Source organism: Centrocercus urophasianus, unplaced genomic scaffold (assembly GCF_019232065.1).
Source record: "Centrocercus urophasianus isolate 14NV4802_14NV808 unplaced genomic scaffold, USGS_Curo_1.0 seq_29, whole genome shotgun sequence".
Lineage (NCBI taxonomy): Eukaryota > Metazoa > Chordata > Aves > Galliformes > Phasianidae > Centrocercus > Centrocercus urophasianus.
Window position 1 is genome coordinate 3,569,224 of NW_024884855.1, and position 13,765 is coordinate 3,582,988.

General features: G+C 40.0%; 1 protein-coding gene across 2 annotated transcripts in view; it reads right to left on the bottom strand.

Annotated features, from left to right (window-relative positions):
- Positions 1-13,765, bottom strand: part of USP7 (ubiquitin specific peptidase 7) — a 62,892-nt gene that overhangs the window by 23,763 nt on the left and 25,364 nt on the right. For both annotated transcript variants that reach the window (XM_042827587.1, XM_042827588.1), the window contains exons 3-7: positions 10,765-10,963; positions 8,967-9,105; positions 7,723-7,811; positions 6,888-6,996; positions 1,658-1,788 (exon numbers count right to left, since the gene is read on the bottom strand). In XM_042827587.1, coding sequence (XP_042683521.1) covers positions 1,658-1,788; positions 6,888-6,996; positions 7,723-7,811; positions 8,967-9,105; positions 10,765-10,963 — 667 coding nt within the window. The remainder of the gene's footprint in view (positions 1-1,657; positions 1,789-6,887; positions 6,997-7,722; positions 7,812-8,966; positions 9,106-10,764; positions 10,964-13,765) is intronic.

Below are 13,765 nucleotides of genomic sequence, written 5' to 3' on the forward strand. Positions count from 1 at the left end.
AAAAAAAAAAAAAAAAAAAAAAAAAAAAAAAAAAAAATCAAAGAAAAGGTTATATCCTAATACTGGGATTTCAAAAGAGGACTTTCTGACAACAGCATCAGTTTCTTCTAAGAAGCCAAGCTTATTTATGTTCCTCAGACTGTCATAGGGCCCAGCAAAAAACTCCACACAGCAGGTATCACCACGTTAGAAACTTCCCTTTAATTTAAAGGGGAAAAAAATATATATATATATAATATATATATATATTATATATTATAAGATATATATATCTTCAACCACATTCAAAAAATCCTTCCCAATAACCAAAGCAGGCAGGAGCACATTTTCCAAAGGTTGCCCTCAGCTACAAAATTCAGCTCGTGCAACATCCTCAGGAAAGATCTCTTCATGCTACTGAAGATGACACAGTTAAGATACTAACTCAAGGTGAAGTATTTACAATATCAGCAAATCCCTTTAGTGTAACAGGATAGGAGTGCTGATAAACTAAACGTACCAGTAGGCAGAAGATGCCATCAGACAGAGCACTGAGGTTACCAACTTCATTTTAAATTTACCCCAAAAAGTGCAGAGAAAAGAAGGACAGATGTAAGGGCTCAGAGAATCTTATCAGGGCAGAGCACTTCTACAGCTTTAACAGAATCAGAGAGCTCACAAATGGGATTGTTATGCTGAACACCAGGACAGCTCTGCAGAGAAGACCATTTATTTTCTAACCCATTTTTCAATAATCCTTTCAATACTATTACAAATGATGAGCTTACAAACACACATGTAATGAAGTAATGCAAATAACATTTTAGAACAATTTTCAATTAAAAAATTCTCTGTTTACGGGGTCAGCTGAGCTATCAAGCCACTGTAAAAGCCAAGCAACCAACCAACAATAAAACCATCCTCAGCACAGCTATACTGCACAACCATTTTCCATTTGTCTGTGTGTTCCAGATACAAAAGTATGTTTTGTAACACTGTCTCACAGGAGTATCACATAAAGAGAAGCCAGGCAATGAAGTGGGTACTGGAGGGAAGTGAAAATAAAAGCCAAGCTTTTAGCAGATGTTTTACAGAAGAGAAGAGTGTGCTAGTCTAAAGAAAATGCAAAGAAAGATTGTGTCTGTGTATGTGTACTGACTGACAGCTTTCCTCCATGCAACAGATACTCTTTAAGCATTAAATCACAAAACAGAATACAGGATAAATGTTTCCAAAATGAGGATGAGCGAAAATATAAGATGTTTGTAAGTCCTAAGAAAGTGCTGTGACAGGCAGCAGTGCCAACCTAACAATCTGGAGATGCACATTACTATTTCCCTACATTTAATACAGAAACAAGAGAGAGATGAACAATACACGAACTGCAGTGTGGTTCTGAATTTTACTTAGACAAACGTGTCGCACAACTTTCAGGTACGGCAAATCCTAACCCCACTGCTAGAGTGTTTGATGACTCTGCATTCCAAAACCTGACTTCTGGACCAGCTGCCGTTGGTTCTGATCACTAACAAAATCCTTTCCAAGCTACCTATGAAAAACTAGCAATTAACATGCCGTATTAACACTCCTCTGCACCTCAAAAAGGTATGATTTAAACGAAACCTTTTCAAAGAAATACTCTATGAAACCTATAATAGCTGAAAATTCCAAAACTTACCCAAAAGATTTTGTTAATTTTTTAGTTCCAACTGGTTTGTCACTATGTTGCAGCTCATAGAACACTCTTTGCAATGCTAAAGGAACACTTTTGGATGAATCATCTCCTTCAGTGGGCATCATGTACACAGCCTGAAAAGGTATTTAGTTCAATTAGTATCAAAGGAAAAAGTTCATTCCTCTAATCATTTAATGCACACTTTCCTCTCCAGTGACTTAACTTCATACAACTCATTCAATCATCACTCCAAAAGAATGAGAAAAAAGATCTTTTTACTATAATGTAAAAACATTAACTGTCTAAAATCATCTTAGAGCACAGTGGTTACACAGATCTGAACAACCGATTCTGTTTGTGGTAATGTTATCTAAATGGTTCTCTTATTCTACCCTAGGAAAGTAAATACACTCAGGCTTTCAATGCACATCAACAATTTATCATGCCTATGTCCATACAATCATTACAGTAGAATCTGATATACTGGATAGTGCTACAGGATTTTGAAAATAAATTGCTTTGTGCTTTAGCGTGCCTCTGTGTGACTACCATCACCTCCACTGTGGGGAAAAACCACACGACATGAAAGCATAAAGGGCATCAGGAGAGCGAAACCAGAGGGTACAGCTGGAGCATGAGGATGCTGAAGGCAGCCCTGAGATTCTGATACATTCATTCCTACTGAATAGCATCACTGCCTGGCAAACAGAGTAAACAGCTTCATCAAATCAATTCACTAATTATACCACACAGAAAACAGAAACACAAATAGACCCGCAGGCATAAGGAGAGCTCAAACAGGTAGGAAAATGGGGTTGTTCATGAAACCTTAGGTCAGTACATCTACAGAAAAGCTATTTACAGAGAAATGCTCACTCAAAAATTCTGAACATAAAAAGAAAATAGAGACAACTTTGAAAGGGGATAATAAGTGAAAAAAGGAGACACTGCTATTAAGTATTACAGGAGAAAACATCCTGTTAAAGGGAACAATTGCCACCCAATTTTAATCATCTTCCTTTGCTCTGCATTTGCAGATCTCAGAGCTTGCTTAAACCACTTTCACCAACCGATATTTAAAAACAAACAAAAAACACATCCTTATTCTTCAGGAACAAGTTTTATCTGCCGAACCTCCATCATCCTTCACAGCCTCTCAGCAGCCCAGCAGGGAAACCACCCAGCAACCTGGCGCAGCTTCACTCAGCTAGGATCAATTCATCGTGACGCAGCTGCATCAGCAGGTGTTCCAAGGGGCCAAGCAGGGCTGCAGAGCTTCCACCAGGGCAGCCGGGGGGGCTGTGTGTGCTGTGCCCTGCTCACAGACCCAGCTCCAAGCAGCCCACTGCCCAGCGTGAGCCCAGTGAGCCCTCCTGCAGCACTGCTCCAACACCTCTCTGCACACGTGCTGCACGGTTTGACCACTCTGCTGTGACCATTTCTTCCCTCAGGTCAGATCATACAATTTCAAAACAACTCCATTAGAACTATATATACATATGTGTGTGTGTGTATATATACACACACACACATATGTATATATATACACACACACACTTTCAGCTGCTTCTCTATTTTCATTACCCTCATGCAGAGTTACAGTTAACTAGACTGATTTGGGCAAACTCCAATTTAAACATCAATAGCTAAAATTACCCCTTTGATTTTGCAAGAGTTATTTTTTGCTTGAAAACACTAACATCAAGATGAGTCAGCATCTTGCAGAATTAACCTCCCCCTAACCCTGGTTTATGAGCTCTTTTATGAACTGGTCTTCAGTGGCAAGTATGGGAATGGGCAGTATTTGAACAACCATGTTTCAAGTCTTCTGAATCCAATCAGCCTCTGCTCCCTGTTTCTCAGTATCTTGTAAATGCTCCCCGAAAATCAAAAATCGAGCAAGTTGGTTAAGCTTAAGTGAATTGGATATGAAAAAAATCACATAAAGAAACAAATTCCAATACAGCCTGTGCAGATACATTTTCCAAAGGTATTTACTTATGAATAATCAACAATCAAATGCTAAAAATCCTTCATGACAAACCCAAGTGATACTACAGCAGGCTAAAATTCATCCTAGTGCTTCTCAATATAGCTGTCTCCTTTTAAAACGAATGAATAGGAGCTCAGAATATCATGGCAACTAAACAAAAATCAGGTCTTTTGCATTTAGTTATTTGATTTCCTCATGTCATTCTTATGACTAAATCCGTTCCTGCATCTCTCAAATAATAATCAAATAATTGCTCAAAATTTGTTTTTAATGACTGCACTCCAGATGCTGTTGAATAAAAGCACCCATTTTTTCTAAAGTCCCAATGAATAAAGTTCCAACTTATAACATACAGCCTTTCCTTGGTTCTGTAGGTGAGTACAACTTAAACAGTTTCCCAAAATGCAAAGTGTTTCTCCATCCTAAAACAAACACAAATCACCCCTCAAACACAATCCTTCACAAACCTCTCTTTTCATGCTCTGCCCTCCCAGACTTTGTAAACTCGTTTTCAAGGATGAAGGAATTGGGCATTTTGGTCATTTGAAAAAAGCAGGATCTTTAGTACCTGAGAAGCTCCTCCAGGAAACAAACACGTAAGAATGACAGGGACACGAACAGACAATGGCTAGAAGCACCAGACACATATGAGAAAGACTCTGAATAGTTACGTGCAAAAGAATGAGACAGGTAAGGTTGAAGACACTGCTCAGAGTCAAGACAGTTACTTAAGAAGAGAAGACTGTGCATTAAATTTAAGGGTAAGGCAAAACATACTGGCTAAATTAAGGAGAGGCAGATCAGGAAGGAACGCACTGCATCAACACATGACTTTAGCATAGCTACAGACATTGTGCAACGTGCTCACAAAACATAGGGGACTGTTCAAGAGAACCAGCAACGAACTTCCTGGATGAAGCAGAGACAGACTGCAGGCACCAGGACGGGCATGGGAAGTAACAGGCATGCTCTGAGAGCAGCCCTGGACTCCCCACCTGGGAAGCCACCTCTGTCCCTTGCCAGTGGCATTCATTTGCCAGTCACAAACATGCTCTGCAGAGCAACTTCCTTTGCTTTATTCCCTAGCACTAAAGCCACCAAATTGCTAATGAAAAGATGTTTCATTTCAGGTACCTGAGAATCCTCTGCCTGCTGTTTGGAAACAAAGCACAGAAAAGATCTCTGCATTAATCCTCTCCCACGCTTCAGAGGTCTGACTTCCTGCAGGTATGGGCTTCCCCTTGCTATTGGGTGTGCTTCCCCAGCTCTATCCCTGACAGCAACTCCTCTGTTAACAAAGCTCCAAATAGCAGCAAAACAATTTTTATTTCTCCTAAGTAGAGAGGACTAACAGAAGTAATGGAATTAGTGATAATTGTTTTAAAAGGAACAAATAGGTTCCAAGTGAAAATGAACATGTTGTAGAGATGTCACTTCAGACCAGTCAGCTTACTGACTCTTCCCATCTCTAACAACAACAAGTGAGTACTAAAACTGTCTACAAAAAAACCTCCAGTGACTATTCTATTTACAGGTGCTCTGAAAACCTGGAGAATGAGCAGAGAATCCAGTACCATTTCCAAAAGGAAGCTGCAGTTCCTGGCTAGCAAATTAAGCTTTCTCCTTTGGTCACTACCCAGATATTAACGATCCCTAAGTGCTGGTATGTATCTGGGCTCTGAGGAAGGAGTGCAGGAGAATGCCTGAAAAGATTAGTTCAGTTGAAACAAATCTGTATCACAAAAAGAATTTCTTCTTCACAGAAGATTACGTCATGGTACATATTGATTTACTGACTACCAGACATTCTTGAAAGGAACTACTCAATTGGATTAGATGTAGCTATTACAGAAACACATCTTTCTTTCAAGAGCAATGTGAAGTTGTCCAAAAACATAAAAGTCACAAACATTATCAGCGCTGAGCAAAAATCAGGCATTAAAACAAATGATAAACTGAATGTGAAAGCTACACCTCTTGCTAAAAAGGAACAGAGGCACCATGCAAAGCAAATCAAGTATTTTTTTCTTGTGTGGCACTGGTAAGATCTCAGTTACAGGCTACTGGAGCTCAACATGCTATTTTTTGCAACACTTCAGAGTAAACAGAACACTGCAAAAGAAAAATCTCAACAGGAACACTTGCAGGTCACTGTGATACAAATAATAATGATAACACAGTGAAAAATGATATAATAAAAGGAAAGTTTTGGAGAAAAGAAAGAGTAATGGAACAACCTTGTACACTCAAGAGAAAGCAGAAGTCAGAATACTTAACCATCACTAAGAGTTACAATAACCACAGATGGCAACAACACGGACATTAAACACTCAGGGAGAAGCTGTACACCACAAAAAGCAAAAGGAACAGATCAAGAATTAAGAATGACAAAAGAGTCTTCAAAAATCCTTGAAGCGGAAAACTTTCGTAAATTAAGGAATGCAAATCACCAATAAAAGTAAATGAATGAAGTAGGCAGGATCAACAGGAGATGCCAACAAAATAAATGGTGTACTTATAACTTCCCATATACATATTTTCCCATTCTCCAGCTAGCCACACTCCAATACAAAGACATGGCTTATGTTTTTAACCAGTAAGGCTACTGCACTATTTCAAGTTTACACGTGACCTACTATCTTTCGTCCTGTTTTTCACTGAGATATTAAGCCCACAAGTCAAAATTCTGTTCTTTCCACTACAAAAGAACCATCTGTAGTAAATAAAAAAACATACGAACAAAGCAAATATAAAAGTTGTTCAAATACTGAAGTTACGATGTTTTCATTACCACAAATACACAAGCCACAACGTCAGGTAATTCAGCCACATAACAAATTGAAACGGTCATACTTATTTTTTAATTATGTGGTGGGTTGAGAAGTCACTACTGATTCTTCCATTTTAATTTAAGGAAAATACCTTCAGATCTGTAAGAAGTTGAATCAGTCCTTTTTTCCTTTCTCACTACAATTAATAGACATTTCATGCTTAGCGTTGCTAAAAAACATCCCTTAACACAGATTTTTCACCAGGTTTCCTGTCTATTTTCACAAAACCAAAAGCCTACACTCAAACTAGAAAAGGAAGCTTCCTTCCTTTTTCCTGAAGTATGATGTGCAGACCACGTAAATTACAACTTCTGTAAGAGGATGAAGGAAGCAAAAGGGACAGACAGGTCTGTTTTGAAGCATTTCCATATACAACAATCTCATTTCCTTTTCCCCACATACTGATTACCTTTCGTAGTTGATTTGTGAAAAATAAAGTCTGTAACAAACTGTTCATGTAACAAGTTGCTCCCTGGTTCTTTAAGCCAACATATCCTGTGTGCTTCTTTGAATCCCACCTAGAAAAGGTTAAAAATCAATCAATTAAGGTTGAAATCAAGACAGAAGTGTAATAAATACTATCTGCTCTAAGGTACCAGTGCTGTATACTGGTACTTTATTTTTAAAAGAGATACTTTTCTCTATTACTTAATACTGAAATAACAGACTAAAAACACCAGCACTACCAGCAACAAGCTTTGGAATTACATGCTCTGCAAGTCTGTAAATTTTCTTTTATAATATGTTCCATATGGCAGACAAGTTATTTATTATGAAAGTGTGCTGGAACCCAGAGCTGTACATTTAAAGACAAGTCTACATTTCAGCAGAACCAATTTCTTTAGAAGTGACACGAGGCAGAGTGACTCAGACAAGGAAGTTTTAAACAGCTGTAAACCCAGACAAGCTGGACAGCAGAGTCACCTGATTACATCTGATAAGAGTTTCACTTGCAGGATCAGAAACACTGAGGCTGGATTTGCAGAGCTATTAAATCACAAACCAATTGTACAGAAGTAAGAGTTTCACAAACATTGTGATGAATAATGCACACTGAAATTTAACAAATTGAGACAAATCTCTGTATGATTAACAGAAAGTATTCACTGGGAAAATTCATCAATTAAAGGTGACTAAATGAGAACATCTAATGAGCTGCAACTATTATTAACAAAATACCTGAACAATTTGAAGTCACGTAAAAACAGTAGAATCAAGAATTACTTTGGAGCAAAGGTACTTACGCCACTCCATGGGGAGCATCTGCTTGAACATAGACTTCAAAAGTAACTTTGTCTTCTTCTATAAAGCCCTTTTCAGGATCAGTAACTTCCTGTAGAAGACAAATGACACAGGAACATGAAAACTGCAAAACTTCTGTACCTTACGACATTGCAGTGAAGCAACCAGTTAGATATCACTTAATTTCCAAACCTGACCTATCTGAAATAATAAACCAAAGTGGGAACTGGGGAAGTTGAGGGGGGGGAGTGAAGGCCAGCAGAAAAGCTGTTTTTCAGTTTAATGCAGTTGGATCATTTTTTAATGTCTCAATACAGGAAACCTACTCCTGCTTTTTAAGCTTCTGCAGAACTATTTCAATTTCCTGTAGATATTAAAGAGTAAGTCATCAAATGCTGAGCTTCCAATGAACACTGCTCCAACCAGATGAAAGATTAGAGGACTGACTTGAAAATGCTTAAAAAGCTGTCTCAAGGTAAGCTTTTGCAGTATTTTTGTCCACTGAAGTGTATGTACATGTACAAGAAGAACATATGGACCTGCAAGAAAGCCTGTGTTGCTCCCGAATGACATTACTTGTTTTCTTTTGTTTTCACCAAGTGACAGTCATTCAGATACTCATAAATGTCTGAATTGGAAGGGACCTCTAAAGGTCCTTTAGTCCAACCCCCCTGCAATGAATAGGGATACCTGCAATTCAATCAGGCAACTCAGAGCCAGGTCTATCCTGACTTTCAATGTGCATCCATCACCTTTCTAGGCAACTTGTTCCAGTGCTTCACCACTCTGATTGTAACAAAACCTTCTTCCTTGTGTCCAGCCAAAATCTCGCCTCTTTTACTTTGAAACCATTTCCCCTTGTCCTAACACAACAGACCCTGCTAAAGAGCCTTCTTTCTCACAGCCCCACTTTTGACACTGATAGGCTGCCCTCAGGTCTCCCTGGATCCTTCCCCAAGCTGAACAGCAACAGCACTCTCAGCCTGTCCCTGTAGGAAAGGTGCTCCATCCCTTGGATCCTTTTTGTGGGTTAATCAATAGGCTCCACTTGATCAAGCGGAATATTTAAGTCAAAATAAAATCAATCTGCAATAAGGACAAGAATTCACAGGAAATTGAAAATAATCTTCAGCAATGACAAGAAAAGCAGCTTAAAATACATTTCCACAGGTATTTCAGGCTCCAGAAGGATAAGTACAAAACTTTTCCTGTCCAGTAGCAGATTAATAGAAGTCCAATTACTTACACTCCAGGCCATAAAGTTGGAAAAGCCCCAGTCATTTTCCTTATGAAAGAATAAGTGACTAATACGACGACTGAATGATTTTTCATCATCTTTGTAGTTTATTATCTTGAGAACTGCTTGTGCATGACAAGACCATGACCTACAAACACAGAAGAAGCACGCTGTATAATCAGTGAATATAAAGATGTTGTAACTATGGAATAAACAAGAGAGTTTGGCAAAGCAGATCATAATAACAAAAAGAGAATAGACAGAATGCTTACCCACATCCTGGACTTACTGCAAAACTCCAGAGGAGGGATCTCCAGAAGAGATCCTTTCCCACTGGCACTCAGCTCTCAAATGGGTCCAGCAGAGGGGCAGCCAGGCTGCACCCCTTCTGGCAGTGCAGGTGAATTGCCTTCACCTGTGCTCCCAGGGCTGACTCAGTGCTCGCCTCAGGTGATCAATCAGAGGCTCAGGCTGTGACTCAGCAGTTCCCATACACACGTGAAAGCATTCAAACAGCAGCTTTTTACAGTCACTAAAAACACCCTTGATAGGGTTTTTTGCTACCTTGCTTTTATACACAGATTTTTCTTTTGTTTTCTCTTGTTTGATGTTAAGGTTTGATTAATCATTTGAGAGTATGAATGACTGAGGCCTTCTGAAGCCACGTTATGAATCTGAATTCAGCTGGAACAGTGGTTCTCCTTGGGCAGTGGTATTAAGGCAGGACTGTTAGTGAACCACAGGTAACAGCGGTTTAAAGTTCTACTGCTAATCCACTTTGGTGCCAACATACATGTCAGCTGAAAGGGCTCTTGGTGTCTCCAGACTGGGATAACTCAGTCTTTAACAAAGGAAAGGAGGAGGTGCTTCTGCCTTCCCACCCACCAGATAAATTTCCCAATTCCCCAGATTTTCTCAGCAGCATTTATGACCCTGCTCAAATCTATGACACTGGTGTAAATCAGAATGAACATCAGTTCAGACACAACCCTGTCAATGCCTCATACAGAAGCATTCCTGCTTTCTTAGCATCTAGTTCAATACTTCTGAAGATTATACTTTTTCTATGACTACTATGTGTGAACCACTTCTCACAGGAACTGGTGACACATCTTTCTTCCTTATCTTTGCGCTGAGCATTCACATTTTAGGTTACAAAAATGACAGGAAAGAGCAACTGTTAGAGTGAAAACAGTATAAGATTTGATGCAAGAATGAAGTTATCATATTGGAAGTGATACCTGTGAGGCACCTGCTCTTCAACTGGATAAAATGCAGAGATTCTCTTTAATTTATTGTACTATTTACTAAGGGTCAAATGTGGTCAAATTTGTTCTGCATACAGGAATCTGAGAACACGTCCAAGTCCTTTTTATGGCTGCTGAGCAATGAACTCAGTTCAAGGACTATGCCAACACAATTCCCTGCCTCAGCTGCAGAGAATGACCCACTCCTGCTCCTCACAAGGTAGGACCTATGGCATAGCAGGGCTTTAAAGCTCCAGCAGCTCCTCTGCTTGAAATGAACCCAGAACTTCTCACATGCTAAAAGAACTGTCAAAGACTTCCTTTCAGTACTCAAACTGGAACATACCTAAATTCCTACCACAATCTTGCTGAAAGAGAGGATTAGTCCTGTGCTTTAGGTTTTGAAGGGTCAGGATGAAAAGAGGACTCAACACCCTGCAAGAATTCTTTCCTCTCAAAGAAAGTTGGATGAAGTAGGTGTTTTCAGATGCCTACACTTTTTACAGTACAGTTCAAATAGTATCAAACGAAGACTCCAATAATACTTAAAGGGGTCTTACGTGGAATCGGATTCTGCATTGCACTGGAGGAAGAATCCTACACTTTTTTGGTGAGGTCTGTCCGGGTAGAGTCGTGGCATGACCATGATCTTCCATGGCAAATTCCGTACAAAGCAGGGAGGGCTGAGAACTGACTCACTCAATCTGTTGAAGCGTTCGACTGTGAACTGAAAGGTTGCCTCCGATCGCCAACTTGTATCTGTAAAATACAGATGTACATGCAGAGAGCATTTCAAAAATCTCATGTGCTGTCCTCCGAAACAATCCCCGCCAACATCAGTGCGTCTGATGTAGTGAGGTGCTGGAAGCAGCCAAACAAAACAAAATCCACAGTGTCATTAACCTCCCACACAACCAAAATTCCATTTTTTTTTTTTGTTTTGAAAAACACTGCAATAGCATTTAGGAAGACAGAGCACTGGAACAAACTCCTTTTGGACAATTTCTTCTTAATGATTTAAGGATTCTCACAATCTGTCCAACTGACTCAATACTAAGTCACTGCCTAGTTACTGTTTTCTGTTTGCAAAAGTGTCTTTTCAGAACAAATCAACCTCCTTTTAATCTTCTATCAGACAGCTGAAGAATTATTAAAGAGGGTCCTACATTCTTGTATGCAAAAGTTAACAGATTTTTAGTCATCTAAAAAAAAGTTAAATGAGACAGTCTTTAACACTGCTTATTTTGACACACTGAAACTAGTTTTGCCTTCTTTCCACATCCTCAGCTCTTTCTATACCACAATCTGCTCCACTGCTGCTGTACAGAGCTCTAGCAGTGTGCCGGAAGCTGTGGCAGCTTCAGGAAGGCACAAGTCTGAGCTCTTGTTCCTGCAATACACCTCACCTTGTGTATAGGGATACAGAACTCATCTGACAAGGAAGATGTAACAGAGGGTGCCCAACACACTCTCCTGCCTTTTTCATTTTTCTCCCTCCATAGCTTCGTCTGAAGTCCTGCATAGCACAGCCAGGTTTGCTCCTGGGCACTGGGAGGCCCAAGCAGCACAGGGCATGCAGCCCTGGACACATCATGTGCTGTGATACTGAACTCGAGAGCACTGGGGTGCAGGGACAAGGCAGGAACTGGGCCAGGCAAGTCTTGGTTATTACCTTATTTAAGAAACCAAATTATTTTAATTACAACATGCAACAGAGGAACGATTATACACTCCACACAACAAACTAGAATTTTTGTCTACAACTGCATGGGAGCTTTGACAAATTTCCTTCTTTGCCCCTGGAAAGCAGTTTTCTTTTTAAGCAACTATCCTGCTGCTGATTTTGACTCTGGCAACAAAGTTGGCCATATCTGCGTAGGGCAGGACAGACATAAGCTTTCCTAATCAGCTCTTACAAGTAACTACTACAACAGAAGCTAGCCAACCACTGCTTGATCTCTCCTCCACAGCTGTAACAACTGTCACAATGCTCTGTGCTGCCAGATTCCTTGACCTTTCCCATTGCTGGGGTTTACTTTCTCCTGTTCTCCCACTGCAAGTGCAACCAAACCAGCAGTTTCTCACCTACTCATCGCTCGCTTCCCACCCAGCTCAGCTACTCACTGCTTGTTGACAGAACCTAGGCAGCTGCACTTCTATGGGCAAAGGAGTGCCACACTTTCAAGCTTCCTTGCAGACAAAGACAATTCTTAACTTACCAATTTAACTCTGTCTTATATCACATGTATCTCCAAACAGCTGGAAAACACTTCCCTGTTCACAGCACAGTACTTCAGGGCTTAGTTTATGCACCCAAAAACAAGCAGACCAAGTTTGCTTTCTGCCTCCTTGAATGCAGCATTCAGAGCACTGCAGCACAGGACACTGCTCCACTACCAGCTAAGGCAGCATCTGCAGATGCTTCCAAGCAAGCTGGCCTGTACTTCTTGCCTTCTTTTCAGGAAAGTCTGTGTGTGAGACTTCACCAGGGAAGGGCTCTTCTCAGTACAGAACTTCAGTAATCACTAGAAACTATTTCACAAAAATGCAGCCTTGCAGCAAAGGTCAACCCTGAAATAGAAGTTTCTCTAAAAATACAAACAGTCCCTAGAAATAACGACCTTCCCCTCCCTCCAGAAAGCCCATGCTTTAAACAAGTGCAATTGATTAAAACAAGAACTGTGTTTAAATGACACAAAGTTTAAATAGTAAGTCTGATGAATACTCTGAGCACATAAGTAAGTAAAACCTTCCTCTGCCATCATATCTGACAACCTCTCATACAAGGCTGCAATTGGCAGCAGGATAATTTTGCAGTGACTGGCAAGGAAGGCTTCCACGGATCACTGCCATACACAGAGTTAAACACAAGGCTGGAAGAGCAGATCCAGCTAACCCTGCCCGCTGAAGTTACATGCTATGGATCACATCTGCTAGATGGAAAAGATTTTGTCACTGATGACACTAATGTCACACTTAACACCATGACACAACAAAGACTCTCCAAATTACAGATCCAAACACAGCACATGATCCATCTTCAAAATGAAGTACATATTTTTGTGCTTATAACTTTGAGAAAACCAGATTTCTTCTTTCCCTTAGTAGACGTTGCTAACTTTAAAGTACACTAAAGTTATTAAAATATTTCGAACCTGAACTATTAATAGCAAAACCAGCTGAATGGTCTATGGATATTTTTAAAGTGATCCAAAAACAGCACACGCAACATTGGCACGTGGCTAACACTGGCACTGCTGAAGCCCTCCTAGCTGCTAATTCTTAATGGAAACAAGACAGCACTGGGAAACTGCAAAGCAGCGAGTTGGTTTTGTGAGGGACCTTCTGTTTGACCTTTAACTTCGGAGAGAATTTATGTTAGGTGCTGCTTGGAATACTGACGAGCGTATGAAGCAAGTCTGATCATAGCCTTGTTTATATTGCTTTTAATTATATTTGCAAAACTGCTGTTTCGTTTCACAAATTTCAGGTCACTGAGCCCTTTCCTGCACAAATCACAGCACGCTCCCCACTGCTGGCTGTTTTGTATTGCCAGCACAC